General features: G+C 63.5%; 4 protein-coding genes across 9 annotated transcripts; 3 read left to right on the top strand and 1 right to left on the bottom strand.

Annotated features, from left to right (window-relative positions):
* Positions 1 to 1,426: 1,426 nt before the first annotated feature.
* Positions 1,427 to 3,631, bottom strand: LOC129212916 (ADP-ribosylation factor-like protein 3). 3 transcript variants are annotated; one of them, XM_054842136.1, is made up of 6 exons: positions 3,464 to 3,631; positions 2,941 to 3,141; positions 2,736 to 2,852; positions 2,518 to 2,568; positions 1,574 to 1,759; positions 1,427 to 1,474 (listed from the first exon to the last, which is right to left on the bottom strand). In XM_054842136.1, exons 1-6 carry the CDS (start codon positions 3,629 to 3,631, stop codon positions 1,427 to 1,429), a joined length of 771 nt encoding a protein of 256 aa, XP_054698111.1. The 3 variants fall into 3 exon arrangements, with proteins under 3 accessions (XP_054698111.1, XP_054698112.1, XP_054698113.1); XM_054842137.1 differs by having other exon boundaries at positions 2,941 to 3,129; XM_054842138.1 differs by having other exon boundaries at positions 2,941 to 3,084; positions 3,464 to 3,481.
* A 1,980-nt stretch (positions 3,632 to 5,611) lies between these two features.
* RGS14 (regulator of G protein signaling 14) lies at positions 5,612 to 14,036 on the top strand. Of its 2 annotated transcripts, none has more exons than XM_054842021.1 (15): positions 5,612 to 5,826; positions 7,277 to 7,298; positions 8,527 to 8,681; positions 8,788 to 8,880; positions 9,431 to 9,574; positions 9,740 to 9,889; positions 10,079 to 10,199; positions 10,284 to 10,408; positions 10,485 to 10,688; positions 10,797 to 10,873; positions 11,061 to 11,187; positions 11,521 to 11,602; positions 11,790 to 11,848; positions 12,071 to 12,185; positions 12,485 to 14,036. In XM_054842021.1, the coding sequence occupies exons 1-15, from the start codon at positions 5,782 to 5,784 to the stop codon at positions 12,718 to 12,720; spliced, it is 1,755 nt and encodes a 584-aa protein (XP_054697996.1). In that variant the 5' UTR covers positions 5,612 to 5,781; the 3' UTR covers positions 12,721 to 14,036. The 2 variants fall into 2 exon arrangements, with proteins under 2 accessions (XP_054697996.1, XP_054697995.1); XM_054842020.1 differs by having other exon boundaries at positions 10,070 to 10,199.
* A 1,378-nt stretch (positions 14,037 to 15,414) lies between these two features.
* Positions 15,415 to 20,052, top strand: SLC34A1 (solute carrier family 34 member 1). 3 transcript variants are annotated; one of them, XM_054842017.1, is made up of 13 exons: positions 15,415 to 15,634; positions 15,859 to 15,975; positions 16,128 to 16,310; positions 16,771 to 16,899; positions 16,975 to 17,118; positions 17,228 to 17,339; positions 17,427 to 17,622; positions 17,811 to 17,906; positions 18,022 to 18,121; positions 18,369 to 18,536; positions 18,925 to 19,041; positions 19,191 to 19,315; positions 19,407 to 20,052. In XM_054842017.1, the coding sequence occupies exons 1-13, from the start codon at positions 15,430 to 15,432 to the stop codon at positions 19,959 to 19,961; spliced, it is 2,247 nt and encodes a 748-aa protein (XP_054697992.1). In that variant the 5' UTR covers positions 15,415 to 15,429; the 3' UTR covers positions 19,962 to 20,052. The 3 variants fall into 3 exon arrangements, with proteins under 3 accessions (XP_054697992.1, XP_054697991.1, XP_054697994.1); XM_054842016.1 differs by having other exon boundaries at positions 18,004 to 18,121; XM_054842019.1 differs by having other exon boundaries at positions 15,499 to 15,634; positions 16,821 to 16,899; positions 18,004 to 18,121.
* Positions 20,053 to 20,930: 878 nt separating this feature from the next.
* LOC129212808 (alpha-2Db adrenergic receptor-like) lies at positions 20,931 to 21,969 on the top strand. Its single transcript, XM_054841919.1, has one exon. It carries the CDS (start codon positions 20,931 to 20,933, stop codon positions 21,957 to 21,959), a length of 1,029 nt encoding a protein of 342 aa, XP_054697894.1. The 3' UTR covers positions 21,960 to 21,969.
* The last annotated feature ends 3,399 nt before the right edge of the window (positions 21,970 to 25,368 follow it).

Raw genomic sequence — 25,368 nt, 5'->3', positions numbered from 1 at the left:
GGGTTTTGGTAGCGGGGGGGCTACAGGGGTGGCTTCTGTGAGAAGCTGCTAGAAGCTCCCCCTGTGTCTGACAGAGCCAATGCCAGCCGGCTCTAAGACGGGCCCGCCGCTGGCCAAGGCCAAGCCAATCAGCGCCTCTGTGATAACATATTTAAGAAGTAGAAAAACACTTAGAGAGAGAGAGCTTTTGCAGCCGGAGAGAGGAGTGAGAAGATGTAAGAAACTCTGCAGACACCAAGGTCAGTGCAGATGGAGGGGGAGGAGGAGCTCCAGACACCGGAGCAGAGATCCCCCTGCAGCCCGTGGTGAAGGCCATGATGAAGCAGGCTGTCCCCCTGCAGCCCATGGAGGAAGGATGAGGGGGTGTAGAGATTCCACCTGCAGCCCGTGGAGGACCCCACGCCGGAGCAGGTGGAGGCACCTGAAGGAGGCTGCAGCCCGTGGGAAGCCCACGCTGGAGCAAGTTCCTGGCCGGACCGGTAGACCCGTGAAGAGGGGAGCCCACGCCAGGGCAGGTTTGCTGGCAGGACTTGTGACCCTGTGGGGGACCCCACGCTGGAGCAGTTTGCTCCTGAAGGTCTGCACCCCGTGAGACGGACTCCATGCTGGAGCAGGGGAACGATGAGAGGAGTCCTCCCCCTGAGGATGAAGAAGCGGCAGAAACACCGTGAGATGAACTGACCGTAACCCCCACTCCCCGTCCCCCTGTGCCACTGAGGGGGGGGAAGGTTGAAGCCGGGAGTGAAGTTGAGCCCGGGAAGATGGGAGGGGTGGGGGGAAGTGTTTTTAAGAGTTGATTTTATTTTCTCATTCCTCTACTCTGTTTTGCCTAGTAATAAATTAGATGAATTCCCTCTCTAAGTTTGGTCTGTTTTGCTCGTGACAACAATTAGTGAGTGATCTCTCCCTGTCCTTATCTCGACCTGCAAACATTTCGTTATGCCTTTTCTCCCCTGTTTAGTGAATGAGGGGAGTGAGAGAGCGGCTCTGGTGGGCACCTGGCCTCCAGCCAGGGTCAACCCACCACACCGTGTCTGAGGGTGTAGCTGGTGCCATGATGGGGCGCCCAGCGTGACCTGCGCGGTTTGTGCGTTGCAGCAGCCTCCACGGGGTGTGCCAGTAGTGTTGATGGACCAGTCCTGAGTGGGTTCTCGTTCCGGAGGTGTGCAAGCCCTTGACATAACAGGACTTGTGCTTCCCTCCAACGTGTGCAGGAGGGTCAGGGGGTACAAGGAGCCCATGGAAGCCCAGGAGGCAGGGAGAGGGGAAGCTGACTGATTAGTGAAAGACTGGGTGGGAAGCCCATCTGAGCACGCCAGTCTGAAGCTCAGGGCCCAGCCGAGCCCTTGGGGGGAGTCTAGGGAACAGGGGGGTTGGCCATGGCTTAGGGACCTGCAGTTCAGTCCAGTCTGGCACTTCACAGCTCTCACTTCTTCCTGTTCATGATCTGGCTGGAAATCCAGTTCATCCCATCCTGGAGGGAAGGGAGAGACATGAGCACAGCCCCAAGAGCATGGCAGGTCCTTGGGTCCTCCCCTGCCTCTGCAGAGCCCGCAGGCCCCCATCTCCCTACCTGCACTCCTTCCCCCGACAAGGCTGAGCAGGCCTGGATCTGCCATTCCCGGTCCCGGTAGGTGTGGAGGCTCAGCCCTTCTGCGATTTCGGCTGCGGGTGCTGCAGTCACCAGGTCCTGCTTGTTGGCAAACACCAGCAGCGGGACCCCCATGAGGGACTCCTCCTCGGTGAGCTCTGCTAGCTCCTGCGGAGAAAGAACCATCTCCCAGGGCTGCTGCCCACTGCCACCCCCCTCCACAGAGCTGCCCAGCCACCTCCCGGGGTAGGCTGGGGCACCTCAGACCCCAAAGCGCCTCACTCTCCTGTCTCTGATGCTTTCATTGCTGCCAAAGAAGCTGTGAGGTCTCGACATCCCGAGGGAGAGACACACACCCCTGAAGCTCCATCTGCCCCGAAGAGAGCCTGGGAGCCACGTGCAGCGTTACCTGAAGGCTGAAGCACTCCCAGCACCAAGAGCCTTGGGCAAAGGGCAGCTACAGGAGGCTGCTGTCAGCCCCATGCTGTCTGGCACACCCACGCTGCCGTCTGGTGCCGGTACAGCAGACTGGCATTCGAAGTCTCACCTTCCCCTCTCCGGCTTTGTTCCCAGGGTTTGTAACTCTGAATTCACTACAGTAAACCTTCGCTTGCTCGTATCGCTCACCTGGTGCTGGGGAGGTGTGAGGAGGGCATGAGGCTGGCAACCGAGGGGTCGCTCTCAACAGGGACAGAGTCACCCCAGTGTTGGTACCCCTGGGGCATCACACCCAGCTCGGGGCATGGGGTGGGGTGGCTCTCTATACTGAGACCCCAATCATGAGCCCTTCTCAGTGTGACCCGCACAGCGGTGCTGCCCCATGGTAGAGAGCAGCCTCGCTCCCTGCTCCAATCCTCAAAAAGCTGGTGCCAGCCAGGTCTGAGCCCCAGGACCCCACAGCCACCCCCTGCCCAGACCCCTCATACCTGCCCGGTCTCCTCGAAACGCTTCTGGTCTGCGCTGTCAATGACATAAATCTGCCGTGGGGACAAAAGGGACAGTCAGCGGCTCCTCCTGCCTGGCTACACAGCCCTCTGCTTTCTGCAGGGGCTGCAGGGATCTGCTGGGGTACAAGGCCCCACACAGAGGGCACAGCTCCCCACACACGGGGCTGTGGTGGGCTGCGAGCAGCCACCCCGCTCACCAGCAGGTCTGTGCTGCCCAGATACTTCCTCCAATACGGGCGGATGGAGCGCTGCCCCCCGATATCCCAGACGTTTAGCTTGAAGCCATGCGAGTGGACACTCTTTATGTTGAAGCCCTGTGCGGGGACACGAACCCTGGCATCACCCAAGGGGAGGGTAGGACCTGCCACCCTCCCGCTGCTCACACTCCCCAGCAGCACCTACCTGGGTGGGCATGATGGTGCTGACCTCCTCGGACGCCAGGTGTTTCAGCAGCGTGGTCTTCCCTGCGTTGTCCAGCCCCAGCAGGACGATGCGGAGCTCCTGCTCCGGGGAACCTTTCAGCCTCTGGATGATGGAAAGCAGCCCCTGGGGCTGCGGGGTGCTGGGGGAGCCCTGCGGGGTGCCGGGTTGCTGCAGAGCACCCTCATTTCGGAGGGGGGGACTGGGTGCCCTGTTAGCCATGGGTACCCTGTGTCTATGGCCTGAGCAGGGCTTGGCTCCCAAGGTGTCCAGGCTCAGGGTGGCCCCACAGCAGATCTGCCCAGCCCCAATCCCCCCCCCCCCCCGCCGCCATGTGCTGTCCCTGCCCTGGGATCCCTGCCAGCTCCTGGGCGTGATGGGGGGACAGGGTAAAGCCCTGGTCCTGATACTGGTCCTGGTCCTGGTCCTGCTCTGCCAGCCTGCCCAGCATCGCAGCCGGCAGCATCTGCCCAGTGCAGGCAGCATGTCACCGGACCCTGCTTACCTTCTGCACATCACCCATGGTCTGGGAGTCGCTCCGGCCTGCAGCACGGCTGGGGAGCTGCCAGGGGCTTGTCCCTGGGGCCCGCTGGCGGCTGCGTGACTGGCATGGACCCCATTCCCGGGGGAGGAAGAGGATTACGGGCTCCAGAATTAGCTGCTGTTTCTCCATTTACCCACAGCATTAAATAATGCCCCCAGCAAATCCCCCAGCCAGCTGTCGCCCCGCCGTCACCTACCCCCGGGATAAACCAGGTCCTGCTGGGCTGGGGCACTGGAGCATTGGGCATCCCTCTCCCCACAGGGCCAGACTTGGGCTCAGGGATGGCAGTGCAGCGGGGGGATGCAGTACCCCGGCACCACGGGCATCACCGCGGGCAGCGCGTGGCAGTGGGATGGAGCTGTGCAGCTGGTGTGCGATCCTGGGAGAGGCACTGCAGCCCCAGCCTCTGAAGGGGGATGTTGCTGGCTGCCCAGGCAGCAGAGGTGGGCTGCAGGCATGGCTGTGTCCCAGTGCACGGGGCTGGCACAGATTTCCATGCAAGGGGTGATGTCTCAGCACATCCCCATGTGCAGGGTGAGGCGACACCAGCAGCTGGGAGCTGCCCCCTCAGAGGGTGGCAGGAGCTAACGCTGAGGCTGGAGCTGCTCAAGGCCACGTCAGCTGCTGCCACAGCTCCCCGCTGCCGTCCAAAGGAAACCACCAGGCCCTGGAGTGCATCAGGGCTGTGTTGTCGGCAGCTGGAGGTCAGGGATGGCACAGGACAGGGGTCCAGAGGGCCAGAGGCACCTTCCCCAGCAGCCCACCCCAGCCCGGGTAGGGAGAGAGGCTCATCCATTCACCATTTGGATTAAATATATTAATTAAGCAATGTCTTTGATTCTTGCATGCCGCAGTTCAGTCCTCGGATCAGGTTTCCTAGCAGAGAGGCTATCCTTGTGGTGAGGACCGTGAGTCACGCACTCTTGGTGAGACATTTTTATTTATAACTTCCATTGCAAAGCCAAGCCAAACAACACAGTTACACTCCAACAAAGGGAAGGGGAGAAGCAGGATCGTCCCCCACCCCACTGCTGCTCTGTGCCACGGCAGGGGGCAGAGGGGCAGCAGCGGGAGCCGCCCTCCACTCCCCCCTGCCCGCAGACCCTGCCAGGACTGTGGCTGCTAATGCCACACTGCCTTTGTGCATGCTCACGGTGGGAGCACTTCATTTTTCTCTGCATAGATCTGCACCCAACTTAATGTTAGGGTTCTGCTTTTGATAGGTTAATCACCCACCTTACGTCCCAGTTATTAGCATTTCCATGAGTGGGTTGCCATGGTGCTCTGCGGTTTATCCTGTAACTGTTAGTTACTTATATTTCCTAACAAATATCCTAAAATATCCTTGACTGGTTTGTGGTTGCTGATGAACATGGAACCCAGACCTGAGAGATGGGCAAAACTGCTTAGGCATCAGTTTGGTGACTCCAAGCTGCACGTCCACCACTCCTCTCTGCCAGGCTCTGCCGGCATCCATGGTGCAGGCAGCTCTCCCTGAGCACTGGCCGCTAACAGCAGCAGCAGCAGCAGCAGTGCGGCCCTGGGGGCCACTCCCAGACCCACTGCTTGGCGCGAGGCTGGCAGGCAGCTGTGTGCCTGGCCAGGCGTCACCATGGCAAGCAGCAGCAGGCTGGTGGAGGGGTGCAATGGGTGTGCTGATGCCCCCCTGCCCCTGCACCCCCCCTTCCCTGGGGTGATGTGATGCCCGGGAGGAGCCCCCTCGGGCTGTCCAGGCTGCTGGGAGTGGTGGCGATGGGTGGTGACCCCGAGGCAGCACAGGCTGTGGTGGTGACAGGGACTGAGTGGGATGGGGATAGGCATTGGGATGGAGGTTGGGATGGGGACGGGGATGTAGATGGGGGATGGCAAGAAGGATGCAGATGGGGATTGGGTCACGGATGCGGATGCAGATGGAGACGGGGATAAGGATGGGGATGGAGATGTGGATGGAAATGGGGACAGGAATGGGGATGGGGATGGGGACGGGGATGCAGGCGGGGCCGCGGCGCCTCCTGGCCGGGAGCCGGTGCCGGTGCCCACCGGGGCGGGGCCGGGGCCGGTGGCGGCGGCGGCGGCGCGGGGCGGGAGGGCGGCTCCGCTCCCCCCGCTGCGGTCTCGGTTCCCATGGCGACACTTCCTGTGGCAGCCGAAAGCGGTAGTGCCGGGGAGCCGCCGGGCCGGGCCGGGCGAGCCGCGCCGCCGGCCGGGGATGCTGCGGGGCCGCGGGCCGCGCCGGTAGCGAGCTCGGCCGTGCCGGGCCGGGCCGTGCCGTGCCAGGCATGCAGGGCAAGGCCAAGCTGCTGCTGGTCCACAACGGCCGCATGGTGAGTCCCGGCCCGGGGCGCCGGTCTCCATCCCTCGGGGCTGCCCCGCCCGGCGGCGCGCCGTGGGGCCGGGTACCGGCAGGCAGGGGGGTGTGGGGCTGGGTACCGGGCAGGCAGAGGGATGTATGGGGCCGGGTAGCAGGCAGGCAGAGGAGTGTGGAGTGGATAACGGGCAGGCAGAGCGTGCGGGGCTGGGTAGCAGGCAGGCAGGGCGCTGTGCAGCTGGGTACTGGGCAGGCAGAGGGGTGTGGGGTGGACAACAGGCAGGTGGGGGGTGTGGGGCTGGGTACTGGGCAGGCAGGGCAGGATGGGGCTTGGGTATCCAAAGCAGGCAGAGATGTAGAGGGGTATTAGGGCAGGCAGCAGTATATGGGGCTGGGTAGCAGGCAGGCAGGCAGGGACATATGGGGCTGGGGTGATGTGCAGGCAGGGGTTTATGAGGCTGAGGCAGTGATATAAGCGGGGATGTATGGCACAGGGGTAATGGCAAGCAGTCACTTATGGCGATGGGGTAACAGAAGTCAGCAGTGCTGGTGTGTGTGGGGCTGGGTGGCACAGGCAGGACAGAGCTGTGTGGGTGTGAGCAGCAGGGATGGATGGGGAAGAGCGAGGTGCTGGCTAAGTAGGGGTATGCGGGGCTGCGGTAATGGGCAGGCAGGGCTGAAATGTGTGGGGCTGGGGTAAGGGGACATGCAGGGGGTGAGGGGCAGGCTGGGGTGTGTGGGGCTGGCAGGGTGGGGGGCACTGGCCTGCCAGGTCAAAGGCACTGCTTCAGTGTGGCCTCAGGCAGCAGCGTGCAGGGGGTGCTTGGCTGGGCTTTGACTGCAGAGGGTCTGCCCAGCTCCCTGCTTGCTGTGGGTCCTGGGGTACCACATCCCCACAGCAGGTATCTGCGGTGGCCCAGGGTGTGCTGCAGGGCACCCCGTCCTGCTGTGCCCTGAGCTGGCAGCTCTGGCAGGACCCAGTCCCTGTTTGGGGGCATCTGCCCTCCAGTAGCCCCAGGCCCGAAGGAAGGAGGGAGCAGGCAGTTTGCCTGCCTAGGGCTGTGGTTGTCCTTCCTTTCCTCCCCTCCTCCCCTCCTCTTCCTGTGCCGGGGAGGCTGCTTCTCTCCTCCCCGGGCAGCCGTGGCAGGGTTACATCTGATAGCATATGCCCTTTCCCAATTGCTGGCCTGGCCCCAGGGCAGTAGATTCACTGGAGGGGGGAGAGAAGCTGTAACTCCCCACCCTTACTCACTGCCCCAGGGTTGCGAGCCCCATGTCCTGCCTCTGCCATGGGCAACCGTCCTGGTTGCAGATAACACCAGAGCCATGTTTGCTGGCAGCCCGTGTCCCTTGCTCCTGGCTTTGGACTGAGCTTGCCCTGACGCTGCTGCCTGCCCAGGTACTGCTCCACTGGGCTGGCAGATGCTGTGTGGCCCCTCTCACCTCTCTTCTCTCCACCCCTGCAGGGCCCGGCTGTGTCGGATGGAGGTAAGGCTGCTCTTTGCTCTGGGACAGGAGGCCGGCATCATCTTCAGGGGAGGGGGAAGCCCTCAGCCAGCCTGGTGCCAGGGGCAAGGAGCCAGCAGAGCCAGGTCCTGTGTCAGCACAGGCTGTGCCATGGGCGAGTGCATGGCTGGGCCCCCGCAGTGCCAGGCTGAGCCCTGTGCCGGAGACTTGCCATACCCCGCCATCCCTCCTGAATGGCCTGTGTGGCCTGTCCCTCCCTTCTGGCTGCTCAGCTGATGGGCCAAGGGCCTTCCCGGGGCAAGCAGAACCTGGATACCAGCCAGCCCTGAGCTCTCTGAGGGAGTCTGTCTGTCTGTCCCTCTGTCTCATTGTGCACCAGATATCTTAGCCAGCCCATTCGCACATCTCTGTCCTGCTGCAGGATCCTTCCAGCGTGGGGTGCCGGGGGCTGCTGTTCCCATCTGCACGCACAGGGTGTGTGCAGTTGTGCCGTGTTTTGGACAGGAGGAGAAGGGCAGGGAGCCTGGCAAAGCAGCACCCTGCCTCCTCCTCTGCTCCCGCTGGCTTTGCCAGGAGAGCTTTGCTTCCATACCCTTACCTTTTCTTGCAAATGATGCTCTGCTCCCAATTGCTCACTAGCCAAACCAGTTCAAAAGCTGGGGTTTCCCCTGGGAACTTTGGTCTTTTTGACAGAGGGGGACTCCATTTGAATGCATGGTCACCTTGGGTTTCCCCGAGGGAGAGTTTCCTCAGGGTTGGGAGCCAGGAATGACACTTTCTGTGCCCTCCTGTCACTGGGTTTGTGCCTCGTCATGGCCAGAGGGATGGAGAAGATAACTTCAGGCACCTCTACCCATCCTCTGAACTTCCCTCCATGCCATGTGCACCCTGTGTCCCCTTCCACCCTGCTTTCCCTCCCCAGCTGGGTGCTTTCCCCATGCGTTGGCTTTGTTCCCCTGGGAGGTGAGTCACAAGTGGAGTCATGGTGATACCCCAGAGAGGGGAGGACGGCCAGCGCTGGCAGAGAGGGCTGTCACACCGGAAAGTGTCAGCTGTGGCATCACAGTGCTCAATCCACCGAGGATGCCACTGTGATGCTCCTCACGTTCCCTACCTGAGGGCTCACCGTCTCTGATCTGGATGGGGCGGATGAACTCACTGCAGATATGGAGTGCTGAGGGCTGCTGGTGACAGGGAGTGACACTGGGGGGCACCCAGGCAGCCAGAACTGACCCCTTTTCTCTCTCAGAGTTAAACGCCTCCAGAGCCCGTGGCAGCAACCACAGCGTGAACAGTCTGCCGGGACCACCAGCCACCTGTGGCTCTTCACAGGGGTCTGTGGCCAACTGGGCTGAGTCCTTCGAGACGCTGCTGCAGGACCCTGTGGCTGTCACCTACTTCACCGTGAGTGCCGCAGCCCAGAACTTGGTCCCCCTCCCATCCACTGCTGGTAACTGGCTGTCCCACAGCCGCAGTGCAAGCCAGGCCAGCAGCTCTCTCTGCCCCGCAGGAGTTCCTCAAGAAGGAGTTCAGTGCTGAAAACGTCTACTTCTGGCAGGCATGCGAGCGCTTCCAGCAGATCCCGGCCAGTGACACGCAGCAGGTATGAGCCTCCGCGTAACCACAGTGTGGCTGAGCCCAGGTCATGCAGCTGCTGGGAGGGGCGTGGGCAGAGGTGGAGGTGGTCATCATGCCTGCTTGTCCCAGACCCCTGTAATGGGAAGCTGAGCAGGCTGGGGTCTCCTGCAGGAGGGACAAGGAGATGAGTGCAACGTGGATCTGAAAAGCCACAGCCCATGGAGCAGGACGTGCTTCTCCAGCCTGGGGTGGCCAGAGGGTGAAGAGTGCAGCTGGGAGGACAAAAGAAACCAGAGAGCTTGACAGGGGCTCAGGGGGACAGAGCCATGTGGCTGGGGGGGGATGGTTCCTACCTTGGGCTGTACCTCCATGGAGAGACCAGTGTGTTGTGCTCAGAGCTTGGCGCTGGGTGGGGGCGGCTGGCTCCAATCCTGCCCTGAAGCCCAGGTACCAAGCTGGTCCCAGGGGAGACTTGGTCGCTCAGGGCTCAGGTGGCTCCATGGGGTGAGCCAGGGGCTCCCCGCAGGGTAGCAGTGAGGGCTCCTGGTCCCAGCCTGACCACCCTGCTCCCCCAGCTGGCCCAGGAGGCACGGCGGATCTACGATGAATTCCTCTCCAGCCACTCAGTCAGTCCTGTGAACATCGACAAGCAGGCCTGGATTGGGGAGGACATGCTGGCCACCCCCTCCCCGGACATGTTTCGCATCCAGCAGCTCCAGGTACGAGCAGCACCCATGGTCCACCCCACCCACGGGATGGGGGCTGCAGGACCACACTGCGCATCACTCAGCATCACTGCTGTCGCTGTGGGGCCGTGCCACAGGGCGGTGGCCAGAGCGACCCTGTGGGCAGGGGTCTTAAGCACACGCATCCTCCCGTTGCAGATCTTTAATCTGATGAAGTTTGACAGCTACACGCGCTTCGTGAAATCCCCACTCTACCAGGCCTGCCTGCAGGCAGAGAGAGAGGGGCAGCCCCTGCCCGACCTGCGGCCCCACTCCCGCAGCAGCAGCCCCCCTCCTGACCTCAGCAAGGTGAGTGGAGTGAAAAGGGGGGGATGGGGACCTGTCCCTTCGCCTGAGAAAATGGTGCTAGGTCCTTTCCCCGCTGCTTGGAGCAAACCCAGCCCCAGGCTGAGGACAGACAAAGCAGTCAGGGGACCAGGGAAAGGGAAGGAGCAGCCTCAGATGTCCCCATGCTGAGATGCTTTTCAGTTCACCCAGAAGTCAAAGCTGAAGCTGGGCAAGTCCCTGCCGCTGGGCGTGGAGACAGCAGGCAGTGGTGCCAACCGCAGCCCCCGCCGGTCCTTCAGGAAGGGAGAGCGGCGGGAGCCATCCTGGGCAGGTAGGTGGTGGAGCGGGGCAGAGGGGCTGCACTGCTCCTGAAGGGTGCCCATGGTCCCCACCACTGTCCCTCTGTCGGTCCTAGAAGGGGGAGAAGGCAGCGGGAGCGCCATGCTGTGGCGGGAGTCCCAGGGCTCGCTCAACTCCTCGGCCAGTCTGGACCTGGGCTTCCTGTCCTCCGCCAGCACGGCCGCCAGTCCCTGGACAGAGGTGAGTCATCGCTGCACCAGCCCCACGGCATCACAGTGCCACCGGCCCGGCTCATCCCGCCATGTCCCTCCCGCAGGGCCATCGGAAGAGCCTGGGGGGCAGCGAGGCAGATCTGCCGGCCAAGGCCATGAAGTACTGCTGCGTGTACCTGCCCGACGGCACAGCCTCGCTGACCTCCATCCGGCCCGGCCACTCCATCCGTGACATGCTGGCGGGGATATGCGAGAAGCGCGGCTTCAGCCTCCCCGACATCAAGGTCTACCTGGTGGGGAACGAGCAGGTAGCGTGGGCAGGGGGAGAGGGGGTTCCTGCCAGCCGGACCATCCCCATGCTGTAACATGCACCGCTCTGTCGGTCGTGCAGTTTCCTGATGGTTTGGCTCTTGCAGAAAGCGCTGGTGCTGGACCAGGAGTGCTCTGTGTTGGCTGACCAGGAGGTGAAGCTGGAAAACAGGATAAGCTTTGAGTGAGTGAGAGCCTTGGGGCTGATGCCATTGCCCACACACGTTTGGTCTGCATCATGCATGGCACCCTGACCTCGCTGCACCCAACCCCATGAGGAGTCCCAAACACCCTGGCTCAGCCCCTGCCTGTCCTGCCTGCCTGTGCCTGCCTGTGCTTGCCTACAGACAGCCTCTTCTTCCCCTCCGCAGGCTGGAAATCTCCTCCCTCAATAAGACCATCCGCATCACGGCAAAGTCAACCAAGCGCATCCGGGAAGCGCTGCAGCCCGTGCTGGGGAAGTATGGCGTGAGCATGGAGCTGGCACTGCTGCGGCGGGTGAGGGCTTGCGCCTCGGTGGGCATGGTCCCAGCATCCTGTGGATGGGATACTCTGGTGGGGGGGACCCTGGGTTTGGAGCTCGGACCAGGGGCTGCCAGCAGTGGTGGGGAGCAGCGGTCCATGCCAAGGGCAGCCTGTGTGCTCGGGGAGAGTCACCGGTGTTTGAGATGTGCCGTGGCACCGCGCCGTGGGCCAGGAGGGAGTGGTGGGTGTGCTCTGTGCTGTGCAGCCCATGACCCGGCAGGGTCTGACCGGCGAGCACAGGTCCTCAGCCTGGCTGCCTTTGCCGTGCCGCAGCAAGTGTGACACCGGCTGGCTGTTCCATTGCAGCAAGGTGAGCCGGCCGCCGTGGATCTGGAGAAGCTGGTCAGCACGGTGGCTGCTCAGAAACTTGTCCTGGAAACGCCAGCAGGTAAAGTGTCCTCCCCTCCAAGCCATGGCCCCCCATCAGGCCACAGCCCCCCCCCCAGAGCGCTCCCAGGGCCAGGCTGCTTTCTGCTGGCCATGGCTCCTGCTTCCTGGGATGGGCTGCAGCCTGTCAGCAGCCTGGCCAGGACCGCGGCACTGGCACGGGGCACTGAGCATCACTTATCTTGCAGAAATGCGAGTGAAGGAGAGCGCCGAGGCCACGGCCGCCCCCTCCCCGCTCCGGAGTGAGGTGAGCTCTAGATCCCACCACCCCAGTTAGAGATGCCCCCATGGCTGCTGCCACGATCCGTGGGAAGGTGTGAGGTGTGCCCCGCTGCGACCCCGACACGTGCCGTGGGGCTGGGCAGCGGGTGCCGAGACAGGAGCTAGGCTGCAGGAGGGCAATGAGGATGTGGGCTGGGGAAGCGCTGCCTCCTTGCCCCGTTGCTGAGGCCTGGGCTGCTCATCACAGGAGGGAAGCCCGACAGGAGCAGAGCCTGACACACTGTGGGAGATGCCCTCCTCCTTCTCCCGGCCCCGGTCTTCAGCTGCCACGAACCTGAACCGCCGCACGTACGACCTGGAAGGTGAGACCTGGAGTGTCTGAAACCCAGGGCAAAACAGGGGTGAGGGATGCAGGGTCCCTGGTGTGCTGGGGATGGGTGCAGGGTCCTGTGAAACTGGGCATGGGCTATGGGGGACTTGGGGTCCCCTGGTGTGCTGGGGATGGGTGCAGGGTCCCATGGGTGCCGGCATGGAGCAGGGAGAAGGTGCAGGTGCTGTGCCTGGGACATGTTCAGGGTCATATCAGGTGGAGAGGGCAGCCGAGGCATTAGGACAGGAGCCCAAGCGCTAGGCTCAGGTGCGTGACCTGCATTTCCCCCAGGGCTGGTGGAGCTGCTGAACCGTGCCCAGAGCTGCCGGGCCAACGACCAGCGTGGGCTGCTCTCCAAGGAGGACCTGGTCCTGCCTGACTTCCTCCAGCTCCCTGGGCAGGATGACAGTGCCTGCGAGGGGTCGGATCAGCCCCACACCCCTCACTCAGGCTCCAAGGGAAACAGCCATCCTCAGCCCGCAGAGCCTGCGCCGGCTCAGCCACCGGTCGACCGTGAGCTCCGATGAGTCCTGCTGCACATCTGCACCCGGCGCGTGGTACCCCCGGGCCATGCTGGGGTTCAACATGGGGCCCAACCAGCCCCTGCCCTGCGCCGCCGACACTGCCCGGACCGCAGATTCATCCACGTCCTGTCCCAAACTGTCGTGTCGTGTTGCTGTGAGTGGTTGAGCCGCTGCCGTGCCCCTCGGCGGGGTCACATCCTGGTGCACGTCAAGGGAGTCCTGTACATAGTTTGAACCCCCGTTGCAAAGCACTTTGCAACATCCCACGCATGCCTGGCACTGTCCTGCCCAGTGCCTCTGCCTGCGGCAGAGCTGCCGCCCTGGCAAATCTTGCCTGTGCCGGGCTGGCACAGCTCGCGGACTGTTCGGGTGGGGAAAGCACCCTTCAACCAAAAGGTGTGCGGGATAGAGAGGGCACGGGTGGGTGGGGTGGCAAAGCAGGCGCCAGCCCCGAACACCAGTGCTGTGGGTAGGCAGGGTCAGGAGAATGCGTGTCTGGAGCTGAGGGCTGGATCTGGTCCCTGACCCTGCAGGAACAGGGGTTCCCCCGTTGTTGATGTGGGGGTCTACCCATCCCAGGGAGGGTAAGCATGGCCCTGCTGGCCTGTGCCCTGGGCAGGTTGTTAGCATCTGTGTTGCGTGAGCATGGCTGGGCTTGATCCTGCCAGGTTCAGCGCTGTTGCGGAGCAGGGTGTGGAGCCATATGTGGTTCCTGCCCCAAGCAGACAGAGGCAGAGCCAGCAGGTTGTGCCAAAGAAGCCTTCCTCCTCCCTGCAGGGAGATCCTGCTTGGACAGCAGGTCCCGTAGGTCTCCTGCCGCAGCCCAGCTGGGGCCATGGGTGCTCAGCCCCTGGGGACAGGCCTGCCTCCTGTCAGAGGAATGCAGCACCCCTGGGTGCTGAGCATCTCAGCTGGTGTGTGGGTACATCCCTGCCAGCAGCTGTGCTGGGCAGTAACCTTGAACCTGGCTCTGCCAGACCTGGCTGTGCCCGGCAGCTCCCCATCCTGGGCTGCCCTGTGTCCCCAGAGGTCCCAGACCCAGTCTACAGTGGAGACCCCAGACAGCAGCCAGGAGATCCCTCCGTCATCTGCGTGTGCCAGGGCCCTTCCCTGGATCACCATGGCCCAGCCAGAGGCAGAGGGGTGGCCCAGGGCAGCCCCAGGGCTCGCCCAGGGACGGAGGTCATGGCTATCCAGCTCCACACTGCTGCGGCCGGCTGCAGCCCCACGGCCCCGGTCAGAGCCCCACTGTGTCTCCGTAGTGCTGCTCAGTCCCGTCTATGGTGTGAAACTGGGGGAAATAAAGAGCATTGCCTGGATGCGTGTCCCTCTCCTTCCTCCGCCACCGAGGCTGGACAGTGCTTTTCCTGGCAGTGATGTCCCCCCATACCCCGTGGAGCCCCCCAGGACCAGCCCTTGGCTCCAGTGTCACCCTGCCCGGCAGCAAGGGGCAGTGCCAAGAGCTTGTTTTCCCAGCACCGTTGATGATGTAGGGGAAGCTGTGGGGCCGGCATGGCCAAGGACTTCAGCCCCGACCCTGTCAATGAGTGACAGCCAGAGCTGCCAGGGCCTCACTGGGTTAATGATTGTGGGGGCAGCTGGCCAAGAGCACCCGGGCACGGGGTAAGCACGGACACAGGCCTCCTACCCACCACAGCCTGACACGGGGCTCTGCGGGTGCCACTGGCCGCACCCCCAGGCCAGGAGGGTCCCCATACCCTGCGGAGGCAGGACATGTCCCCTGCTGTGGCACCTCCTGGGCATTCAGCTCCATTGGGCTGTGACTTGGCGGAGGCTCAGTGATGCTCCAGCAGTGGCAGGGAGGGCTCCAGGCTGTCCCTGAGCACCCTGGGGTACCAAGGGACCTCCCCCTTGCTCCCCCCAAACAATTGCAGCTGGCTTGTCCATGGTGATGGGTCCTGGGAGTGTCTGATCCTGGAGGAAGGGGGACATGGCAGCTGCATGGCCCCTCCATGCCTGCTCCCTGCAGGCGCCTGGGCTGGAGGGGCCTTTGGCCCCTGGCTCTCCCCCAGGCAGACGCGGAGGCGAGATGGCCGGGCACCTTGTCGGTGGATGGAAACTTGGCCGGAGGTGCGTAAACAGCAGGTAATGATAAACGGCGTCGAGGAGGTGATGACGGCAACGCTGGCGTTGCTCTGCTCCTGCCCGCCCCAGCATCGCACGTGCTGGGAAAACACAGGCTCTGCCCCACACAGCCTTCGCAGCGCTGCCGGCTGCTCCATGCTGAGACGTTGGCAAGGGCTGAGCCGGGCTGCGTGCCACCATCACCACCAGCAACAGGACTTGGGGACCGCGCCGGTGCTGACGTAACCGACTGCCAATGCTGTGGTGGTGAGGACAGTATGTGCCCTGGGCAGAGCCGGGTCCCTCGTGGCTGATGCTTAGATGGCTCTGAGGATGGTAGATGGTTTGGGTACCCCAGCAGTGCCAGCACCAAGCCCTTCTCCTCCTCCTCTTCCTCTCGTGCTGGGGATGAAGCACCAGCACCAAGTGATGAAATGTTGAGGCTGCTCCGGCATTGCCCCTTGGACACTGGGCTCCAGCACTGCCCCAGCTTTGCTCCCCACCACACCAGCTGCTGCTCACCCAGAGGCAATGCTGAGCCTCGGGCAGGCGAGGTGGGGTGTGCCAGTGGCACGGTACCCTGGCGGCGCGTGCCCCATCGCACCCCGGGGCCGCAGCTGACGCGGGATGCCGCAGGGTTACCCATTAACTGCAGGAATTTCTGGGGAGGAGGCGAGCAGTGAGCAGAGGCGAGGTGCAACGTGGGGCTCCTTAGACTTTGCTCTTGGCGTGCGTATAAAGGGCCACAGTGCCCTGCGGGCCACTTTGCTGGAGGGACACGCAGATGTGGCATGTGGACATGGCACTGCCCTGAGTGGCCAGCCAGCCCCAGGTGAGCAGGACTCGGAGCAGGAGGGTCCCCTCCCCGTGTCCCCTGCCTGCCCTTGCAGGAGCTCGTTGGGGTGGTGCAGCAGTGGCCAGTGGCCCAGGGGACCACTGGGTGATGGGATGGTCCTCCTCGGTGGTGCCAGCACTGCGAGGATTTGGGGGGCTGGTGGTGGTCGGTGTGGCGCAGCCGTGGCTCTGCTATGGTGACACATGGCTGCCTCTGCTCAGCTTCAGCAGGAGCGATGCTGCCCTACCGGAGGGAGAGCCCGGCCCTGCCCCACTGCCCGGTGCGGGGAGGAAGGGTGGTGCATGGGCCCCAGTTCACCTACTGCCCCAGCCCCCAAGGTAGGTGCCCCCAGCCCTCCTTCTCCTCTTCCTTGCCCCATCGGGCTCAGCTCTGCTTCTGGCCAGACCCTGGCCCAGGCAGTACCCGGGTCTCCTCTGCAGGGGGGTCCCTGCGAGGACAGGGCTGTAATGCGGGTACTCCTTCTCCCCAGCTCTGCACCGGCTGCCGGGTGCCCACACCTGCCCCTTCACCGTCGGTGCGGTGCCTTGCCCTGACCATGGCTTCCCCTGCCCTGGCTCTCCGGGGCGCCTGGGCGAGGGCAGGGAGCGGTACGAGCTGGATGCGCTGCCCTGGCAAGGGCCCTGTCTGGGCTTGGACGAGCTGCAGAAGCCAGGTGAGACCCCCCAGGTGGTGGGCACACAGCACCCCAGTTGTGGAGCACCCAGAGACCTGCCAGAGGCACCCGGGCGGGCCTCAGGGTGCCAGGGCCATGGGGTGCCAGGAGATCCCCAGCTTTGCCCCCAGGACTGGCAGCAATTCCTCCCTGCTGCCCTGCAGTGCCATTTCTCACGCTGGCACCCCAGCCAGATCCCCAGCACGGTGGGCTGCCTGCCAGTGGGGGACACCCTCAGCTCCCCGGCATGCTGTGGGCAGAGCTGAGGGGTGATGGAGGTGGTTGGCACAAGGCGCTGCAGGGTGGGAGAAGATGGAGGGGGCCTGGGGAGTGGTGGCACAGCTGGGGACACAAGCCCCGTCCTGCCAGGGGCACTGGAGGATGGCGTGAGGCTGTGGGAGCCTGGGCAGCCGTGGCTGTGCCGTGGCTGGCGTTTAACACTCTCTCTTGTCTTGCGCAGAGCTGGGGTGCTGGGCCAGGGTCCAGTCCATCTGTGTCTCCCTTCTCAAGGTGCCCCTGATGTTCGGGTTCCTGTACCTCTTCGTGTGCTCCCTGGACGTGCTCAGCTCTGCCTTCCAGCTGGCAGGAGGTAGGGTGGCGGGGGCACCCGGGCAGCTGGTGGCACCCACCATGCCGGCACCCTGCCGCTCACACTATCTTACAGGCAAGGTGGCCGGGGACATCTTCAAGGACAATGCCATCCTCTCCAACCCAGTGGCTGGGCTGGTGGTGGGCATCCTGGTGACTGTGCTGGTGCAGAGCTCCTCCACCTCCACCTCCATTATCGTCAGCATGGTCTCCTCAGGGCGTGAGTGCACCAGTGGGGCTCCTGGGAACCTGAGGCTGGGGAACGGGGTGGCCGGATGAGGTCACCCCAAGCTGGGCCATGCAGGGCTAGTAGGTGCCTCTATCCCCAGTGCTGGAGGTGCGCTCTGCCATCCCCATCATCATGGGCTCCAACATTGGCACCTCTGTCACCAACACCATCGTGGCCCTCATGCAGGCTGGTGACCGCAGTGAGTTCAAACGGTGAGAGCTGGTCAGAGCAGAGGGGGCTCAGGGTGCTGGGGGCTGCTCCCCGGGGGCCACCCCATGCCAAAGGGCTCCTCCGCACAGGGCCTTCGCTGGTGCCACGGTGCACGACTGCTTCAACTGGCTGTCAGTGCTGGTCCTGCTGCCGCTGGAGGTGGTGAGCGGGTACCTGCACCATGTCACCCGCCTGGTCGTGGCCACCTTCAACATCCGCAGCGGGAAGGATGCCCCTGACCTGCTGAAAATCATCACGGAGCCCTTCACCAAGCTCATCATCCAGGTCTCCTTGGGCTAGCTGTGGTGTCCCCCAGGGTGGTGTCCCCAGCCTGCTGGTGATGTCCTCACCACTGGTAGTTGTGTCCAAGTGTCCCCAGGCTGGCAGTGGTGTCCCCATCTGAGTGAAGATGTCCACAAGCTGGGGGTGCTGTCAGCCCCCAATGGCCCTCTCCAAGGTGTGTTTTGTTGCAGCTGGACAAGTCGGTGATCACGGGCATTGCAACGGGGGACGAGAGTCTGCGCAACCGGAGCCTCATCCGCGTCTGGTGTGGCCCCGCACCCCCACAGGTGAGGTGCCCATGGCCCTGCTGGGGCCACCAAATGATTCCAAGGAGGGTGGGTGGTGGGCAGGGGCTGACCAAGGATGCTGTGGAGCTGGCTGCAGCCCACCTTCTCCCTGCAGATGGCTGCCATGGGGCTTGGGCCCCCCCCAAACTGCACGGCCCCCCGCCACTGCAGCACTAAGGGCATTGAGACCCTCCACAACATCACGAGGCAGAAGTGTGAGTGGGTGTGGGGGACTTGGGCAGGGCTGGGGGCACAGGACACAGGGCTGGGGAGGTGCAGGTGAGGCTGAGGGGCTTTATGTAGGATTGAGGGCTGCTGGGCATGGGGCTGGAGTCATGATGTGGGACAGGACTGGGAGATGTTGGGGCTGGGGCCCAGCTGTGGGGTTGTCTGGGGAGGGGGTGGGTTTGTGAGTGGCGCCAGGCCGGCCCCAGCCCCTCGCCCAGCCTTGCTGTGGGGCAGGCGAGCACCTCTTCACCGACACACCGCTGCCCGACCTGGCCGTGGGGCTGGTGCTGCTGGCCGGGTCCCTCGTCGTGCTCTGCACCTGCCTCATCCTCCTGGTCAAACTCCTCAACTCCCTGCTCAAGGGGCAGGTGGCCAAAGCTATCCAGAAGGTTATCAACACTGGTGAGTGGGATGGGGACCACTGCAGGGTGAGTGGGATGGGACCCTGCCTGCCCCGTGGCCACCCAACCCCATCCCCATCGTCAGACCCATCCCTGGCTGCCCTTAACCCCCATTCCTGCCTGACCCCCAAGTCCCCTGCCTGCCCCTGATCCCCACTCTGCTAATGACTGCCATGGCCTCCTGGTGTCCATGTCCTCCTTCCCCAGCCATCCTGGCCACCAGCCACCAAGCCTGACCCCATACCCCAAGCCTGACCCCATACCCAGAGCCTGGCTGGACAACCCCTTCCCCAGCACCATGTAGAAGCTCTGGGCTGCTCCCAGCTGATGTGTCCATGCTCACGTCCATGCTTGTGGCCATGCCCATGCCTGTGGTCATGCTGTGGCAGACCTTCCGCACCCGCTCAGCTGGCTCACCGGGTACTTCGCCATGGTGGTGGGCGCTGGGATGACCTTCGTGGTGCAGAGCAGCTCTGTCTTCACCTCGGCTATCACACCCCTGATCGGTGAGTCCTGGCCAAGCCTGGTCCCCTTGCATGATGGCCTGTGGGTGCTGGGGCACTCGGAGGGGCAGAAGGAGCTATGCCTCCCTGGGAGAGTGTGGGGACAGCGCTGGCGAGGAGCAATGGGACGGGATGGGGTGCCTCTCCCACAGGCCTGGGGGTGATCAGCATCGAGCGTGCCTACCCACTCACCCTGGGCTCCAACATCGGCACCACCACCACTGCCATCCTGGCTGCCCTGGCCAGCCCAGGGGACAAGCTGGCCAGCTCCTTCCAGGTATGGGCAGCCCGGGGCCATGGCTGGGATGGCAAGGGGCACCAGGCAAGACAGAGGCTTGCCTGGCCTGACAGGGATGCCATTCCTGCAGATCGCCCTCTGCCACTTCTTCTTCAACATCTCTGGCATCCTGCTGTGGTACCCGCTGCCCTTCACCCGCCTGCCCATCCGCATGGCCAAGGCGCTGGGCGAGCGCACAGCCAAGTACCGCTGGTTCGCCGTGCTGTACCTCATCGTCTGCTTCCTCCTGCTGCCCTCCCTCATCTTCGGCATCTCCATGGCGGGCTGGCGGGTGCTAGTAGGAGTGGGTGCACCCTTCCTCAGCCTCCTCTTCTTCGTGGGGTTGGTGAATGCACTGCAGGCACGCAGCCCCGGCCGCCTGCCCAAATGGCTGCAGACCTGGGACTTCCTCCCCGCCTGGATGCACTCGCTGCAGCCCCTCGACCGGCTCATCACCCGGGCCACCCTCTGCTGCACCGACCGCTGCCGCAGCCCCGAGGGCTGGGAGGAGCGCGAGGGCCCCCCCCGTGACAAGGCCAGGCTGGGGCTGGACAACCCCGTGCTTTCCTACCCCGAGGAGATGCCCGGCCCCGCCGGCCGGGTGGGCTCCCCTCGCCCACCCCTGCACGGTGCCACCCGCCTCTAGCCAGCACCGGACACCTGGGCTGCTGCTCCTGTGGCTGCCTGGTGTCCACCATCCCTGCTAGCTGGTATCTAATAAATGCCAAGCACCCGCACCCTGGGTGTTGCGTCTCTTCGGCTTCTGTCTCTGCAAGCCCTGCCAGAGCCGCAGCCGGAGCCGTGGGTGCCAGACACCCACCATCCACCCCCATGTCCATACACCGCCACTGCACACATGGGTGCCCAGCACTAGGCATGCACCAAACACGCTGCCTGGGGCCGTGGTGGCACGTGTGGCTGGTGCCATGGCCGAACCCTGCACCTGCAGTTTGCAGCCAGCCTGTACCAATGTGCCACAGGAAGCGTCTTCCCCCACCTGCCTCATCCCCTGAGGGCTGAGCTGGCAGGGTCTGTGCCGCACCACTGTGCCACGACAGTGTGTCGGTGAGCTGGGCACAGCACGGGGCAGCTGGGAGGTGCTGCGGTGCTGCTGGGCTGGGGCTCAGCAGGATGTTGACTTGGCACAGCTGGGCGGTGCCCCTGGCCCACCGGGCACCCTGACACCCGTGGCAGGAGCCCACCCACCCAGGTGATCCTGGCAGGAGCCCTTTAAGTGTTGGCGATAACCGCTTCTCCCACTGCCCACAGATGCTTGGGCTCCTGCCAGCAGTATCGGCCCGTCCCTCCCTCCCTCCTTCCCGCCCGCCCTCCTCCCGGGCTGGGAGCTGGGACCGGCAGGGCTGCCGTGGGAGCCACTCCAGGGCTCCCGGCACTGCCGCCACCCTGCGTGCCTGGCGGGGCAGCCACTGGGCTGAGACAACCTCCGTCTTGCTGCCAGACCGGGTCAGTACGGGAGCAGTGGCGACTGGGACACCCCCCCAGGGATTTGGTGATGCTGGGGCTGTGCCAGGAGATGCGGCGGTGCCGGTGAGTGGGGTGTGCACAGCGGGGGGCAGCCCCATGGGGCTTCATCCAACTGAGGGGCCGGGACAGCATGGAGCTAACCATCGCCCTCCCCAACGTCTCCGGTAATGGCAGCGGCGCCAGCAATGCCCCGCACTCACCCACAGCCACAGGGTTCATCCTTCTGGCCGCTCTGGCCATCCTGCTGGCCACGCTGGTGGGCAACGCACTGGTGGTGGTGGCCATCTCCACCAGCCGGGCTCTGCAGGCCCCGCAGAACCTCTTCCTGGTGTCCCTGGCCTCAGCAGACATCCTGGTGGCCGTCCTCGTCCTGCCCTTCTCACTGGCCAACGAGGTGATGGGCTACTGGTATTTCGGCGGCCTGTGGTGCAGCCTGTACCTGGCGCTGGACGTGCTGCTGTGCACCGCCTCCATCGGGCACCTCTGCGCCATCAGCCTTGACCGCTACTGGGCTGTCACCCGGGCGACTCGGCTCAACCTGCGCCGCAGCCCCGGGCGGGTGAAGGGGATGATTGGGGCGGTCTGGGCAGCAGCGGCCCTGGTGGCACTGCCACCGCTCCTGCGGGCTCAGCCAGGGGGCCAGGAGTGCCAGCTGAGCCAGGAGACCTGGTACGTGCTGGCCTCCTGTGCTGCCTCCTTCTTCGCCCCCTGCCTCGTCATGGTCGCTGTCTACTGCCGCATCTACCACCTGACTGCCCGGCGGACAGCGGCCCTCCTCAATGTCCACTCCCCATGCCCTGCCAGTGCCGCCAAGAAGGGGCCGGGGGTCGGGATGCTGGGCTGGCGGCGCCGGAGCCAGCACCAGAGCATGTCGCTGTGCCGGCAGCGGCTGGTCCGGGCGCGGGAGCGGCGTTTCACCGTCGTGCTGGCCGTGGTGATGGGGGCCTTCGTGCTGTGCTGGTTCCCCTTCTTCTTCACCTACAGTCTGGGGGCTGTCTGTGGGGAGGGTTGCCGCGTCTCCAAGCCCCTCTTCAGCTTCTTCTTCTGGATCGGCTACTGCAACAGCAGCCTCAACCCCCTCATCTACACCCTCTTCAACCGGGACTTCCGTGCCGCCTTCCGCCGGCTCCTTGCCGTTCCCCGCCGGCACTGCACCTAGGGCTCCACTGGGACACCAGTGACGCAGCCCCCAGCCCCGCTCACCACAGACTGCACCCGGCCCCACCACGGACCCCAGACTGCCATGCTGGTGTGCATCTCAAGGTACTTTTGGAAATGCGGGATTGAATAAAATGAGGCCAAAGCCTGTGCCTGAGGCCAGCGTCTGCCTCCTGGGAGCTCAGCAAGTGGCACTCATTGTCGGCACCCATCATCACCCAGGTCAGCCCACCCGGCCCCTTTGCAGTGCGGGTGACCCGCTGGTGGTTACAACTTGCCGTGGTGGCTCCAGCAAGTGCCAGTCCTCCCCGCTGCCAGGTGAACCCCAGCTCCTCTGCACAGCCATGGCCTCCAGCATCTTCTCATGCATGGGACGGACCCCATGGCTGCTGCAGTGGGGAGAAAACCCCCCATGTGGCAGTGTCACTGGCACTGGGCTGCCCATGCCACCACAGCATCCCAGTCCAAGCCCTGTGCCTCTCTGCCAGGGCTGTCCCCTCCAGCTGCCCATCAGCATGTAGCTGGGCCATGCCACAGGGGTTCCCCATGGTGTACCCCACAGTTGGCTACAAGGGGTGCAGGTCTGGGGTGGGACACCCAACATCCTGCTCAGGGGCTTCACTGGGATCTTGCTGCAGGAGGGAAAGGAGGAATGACAAACCAGTGCTGGAAAAGCCGAGCTCCCTTGGGAGAGCATGGGAGATGGGGCCACGTAGGAACAAGCTCTAGTACAGCCTGAGGTGTGAGGGGCCACGGGGGCAACCGTGGGGTGAAGACCTGGGGGCAACCACATCCCCCCCTGGGTGCAGCAGCCACCCCGCTCCCTGCCCTGCTCTGCACAGACACCCGGGGGTCAGGGGCCGCTCCGCTTCTCCAGCTTTGCAGCTCAAAATAGAAAATCTCAAAACATCGGACTTTCACTCGGCTAAAAACAGCCCCTGGCGCCTGGGAGCTGGAGCCTGAGGAACGCTGTCCCCCGCCAGCCCCTGCCAGGATGGGTGCAGCTCAGCTGTGGGGTCTGGGGGGCTGGAAGGGATGGGGGTACTCGCAGCAGTGAGGACCCCTGGGCCACCCCCTGCACCCCCTGACCCTGTGTGTGGAGGCTCGTGGCAAGAGCTTTGGGGCCAGCGGAGGTTCCCAGCAGGGATCATGCCAGGAGCGGGGCTCGGCGCTGACACCCCGGAGGCGGCCGGCTCTGGCGGTTGAAGCCAATGCTGGCACCATCTGCGGAAGGAGCTGCCCTATCGCTGCCGCCTGGCTTCCCCTCCCACGGTTGCCTTTTGCCTTTTCACAATTAAACAGCATTTTGCTTCTAAAAATACCCAGGGAGATGAGGGTGCCTGATGGGGACTCGGCCAGGCCAGCTCAGCTGGGGGAGAGGCACTCTGCCCGAGGGGCACCAGCCCTGTGGGCAGCACCCTGGGACCCTGTGGTGCTCTGGCTTGCACCCTGCCCTCACCCTTGCCCAGCCCTGCCCTCACACTAGCCCAGCACCACTGGGGCCGACCAGGGGACCAGGCACCATCCCTCCTCCTGGGCAGGAGCACGCTGGAGTGGGGGCACACAGGGACCCCCCCGACTTGAGCAAGGAGACACTGGCACAGCCAGCCTGTGCTGGCATTGGCGCATCCAAGCCACCAAAGGGAGCTTCGGGCTGATGTCCAAAACATCAAATCCTGAGGGCTGGATGGGGTCTGGGAGCGCCTGCCCTCCAGTTCACCCCAGGCACTACCAGGGTGCTGGAGTACTCTGGGGAGAGCTTCCCCATTGAGCATCTCCCACTGCATCGCCATCCAGCACATCGTCCTGCCTGCGGCAGATGCATCGAGCAGGTCGCCCTGTCTCCTGCAGCAGCCCTTTCTGTTCCAAGTTTGTACAAAGTCTGTTTTATCCACCACGGTGTGATCCTTATTCCTGCTCCTCTCATGAGCTGCTGTGACCCCAGTACCAGTGGGAAAGTGGCACCCCTCAAAGCGCTGATTACTCCTGCCCGACTGCAGCATCTGTGCTTGTCCACCTGGAATTGCATCCTGCATTTTCAGGCTGTTTCTCCAATTTCTCAAGATTATTTTGAATTACTCCCCTGATAGGCTTGGGTTTGGAGCCCTCTCCCTTTCCAGCCACATCTCCGCAGAGCTAAAAAGCAGAGTCCTGGTTCCACCACCTGAACTGCCTCCACACCAGGGCCCTTCCGGACACTCATGCTGCTGTGGCAGCACCCCATGGCCGACGATTCTTGCTGGTGGTGGGAACGGTGCTGCAAAACACCACCTGGGAGGAAACTGAAAGTAGCAACCTAAGGGTTAAGCGTGCAAATGCAAGGAAACAAAGTCATCGCATTCGAAGCTCAAAATATGTATGTGCCACCTTTCAAAAGAAAGCAGTTCTAAAAGAAGAAAGCTGGCAGCGTGAGCTCATCCCTCATGGTAGAGTGACACGGGAGATCACCTTTGAGGTATGACAGGGTAAAGTATCCTCCTCCTCGTTATTGCTGCGGGTTCATAACCAGAAGATGCAGTGCCTGATCTCCAGCGAATGCTGAAGGACACGGTGGACCATAGGCAGTACTGACTGCATGGGCAATGAGTGCTTGAAACAATTTGTGCTATGATCAGCCCCGCCACAGCCTGGGGACATGAACCCCTTCCCTCCCGCTGAGCACGGCCTGGCTGAGCGGTGCTCGGGGGCCCAGGCTGGTCCCCACCATCAACAGAGGCTTGTGGAGGGACCTGGCCATCACCACGTGCTCCTCCACGCCCTGGTCAACCAGCCTCGCACCCGGGGCAGCCCCACTGCCACCAGCCGCCACACACAAGGCGGGAGGGAGGCATCACCCGTGGGCTGGAGCGAGAGATGGGAGCCGTCAGAAGGCAGAGGTGACATCTGCACCCGAAAACTTGCAGGAGCAGAAAGCGGGGCAGGCACAACTCATTAACAGGTAAGAGGGTTAATGAGTGTTTTTACACCCAGGAGAAGCAGGGAGCTGGGCAGGTGATCTGCAGGGCTGATGAACCACCAAGGGGTGCTCAAGTGAGACAGAGCTCAGCAGAGAAATCAATGACTTATTTGCTGAGGAGCAAGGAGGGAGAGGTTCCTGCATTCTCTTCAGACAGGTGCTGCTGCTAATTGAAGTACCAGCAAAAAAAAGAGCTTTTTAGAGCAAATGAACAGAGGAAAAAGCCTGCGGGAGCAGCAAGGGGAGTTCAACCATCAGAACAGCACACAAGCAGCCGCAGAGGTCAGCCCCAGCAGGACCACACCCCCTACCGCCAAGAGATGAGGAAACCCCAAACCCCCACCGCAGCGGTGACCGGGCACAGCACCGGAGCTTGCGTCACCCCCCCCACGACACAGGGATTGACCAACGCCAGGCACACGGGTGCTTGGAAGACTTTATTGAGGCAATCACA

The sequence above is a fragment of the Grus americana genome, chromosome 14, assembly GCF_028858705.1.
Source record: "Grus americana isolate bGruAme1 chromosome 14, bGruAme1.mat, whole genome shotgun sequence".
NCBI classification, from domain to species: domain Eukaryota; kingdom Metazoa; phylum Chordata; class Aves; order Gruiformes; family Gruidae; genus Grus; species Grus americana.
This window is presented reverse-complemented; position numbering and strand designations above follow the sequence as displayed.

What these genes read in the sequence shown, in the direction of transcription:
- LOC129212916 (XM_054842136.1), bottom strand. Translation starts at nt 3,631, where the DNA reads ATGGAGAAACAGCAGCTAATTCTGGAGCCCGTAATCCTCTTCCTCCCC. An exon ending in GTTTCGAGGAGACCGGGCAG is followed by an intron (nt 1,760 to 2,517) that starts GTATGAGGGGTC and finishes CTTTCTCCGCAG; the next exon opens with GAGCTAGCAGAGCTCACCGA. An exon ending in TGTCGGGGGAAGGAGTGCAG is followed by an intron (nt 1,475 to 1,573) that starts GTAGGGAGATGG and finishes CCTTCCCTCCAG; the next exon opens with GATGGGATGAACTGGATTTC.
- RGS14 (XM_054842020.1), top strand. Translation starts at nt 5,782, where the DNA reads ATGCAGGGCAAGGCCAAGCTGCTGCTGGTCCACAACGGCCGCATG. An exon ending in ACCTGGTGGGGAACGAGCAG is followed by an intron (nt 10,689 to 10,796) that starts GTAGCGTGGGCA and finishes TGGCTCTTGCAG; the next exon opens with AAAGCGCTGGTGCTGGACCA. An exon ending in CCGCACGTACGACCTGGAAG is followed by an intron (nt 12,186 to 12,484) that starts GTGAGACCTGGA and finishes CATTTCCCCCAG; the next exon opens with GGCTGGTGGAGCTGCTGAAC.
- SLC34A1 (XM_054842016.1), top strand. Translation starts at nt 15,430, where the DNA reads ATGCCGCAGGGTTACCCATTAACTGCAGGAATTTCTGGGGAGGAGGCG. An exon ending in TCACCAAGCTCATCATCCAG is followed by an intron (nt 17,623 to 17,810) that starts GTCTCCTTGGGC and finishes GTTTTGTTGCAG; the next exon opens with CTGGACAAGTCGGTGATCAC. An exon ending in AGCTGGCCAGCTCCTTCCAG is followed by an intron (nt 19,316 to 19,406) that starts GTATGGGCAGCC and finishes CCATTCCTGCAG; the next exon opens with ATCGCCCTCTGCCACTTCTT.
- LOC129212808 (XM_054841919.1), top strand. Translation starts at nt 20,931, where the DNA reads ATGGAGCTAACCATCGCCCTCCCCAACGTCTCCGGTAATGGCAGCGGC.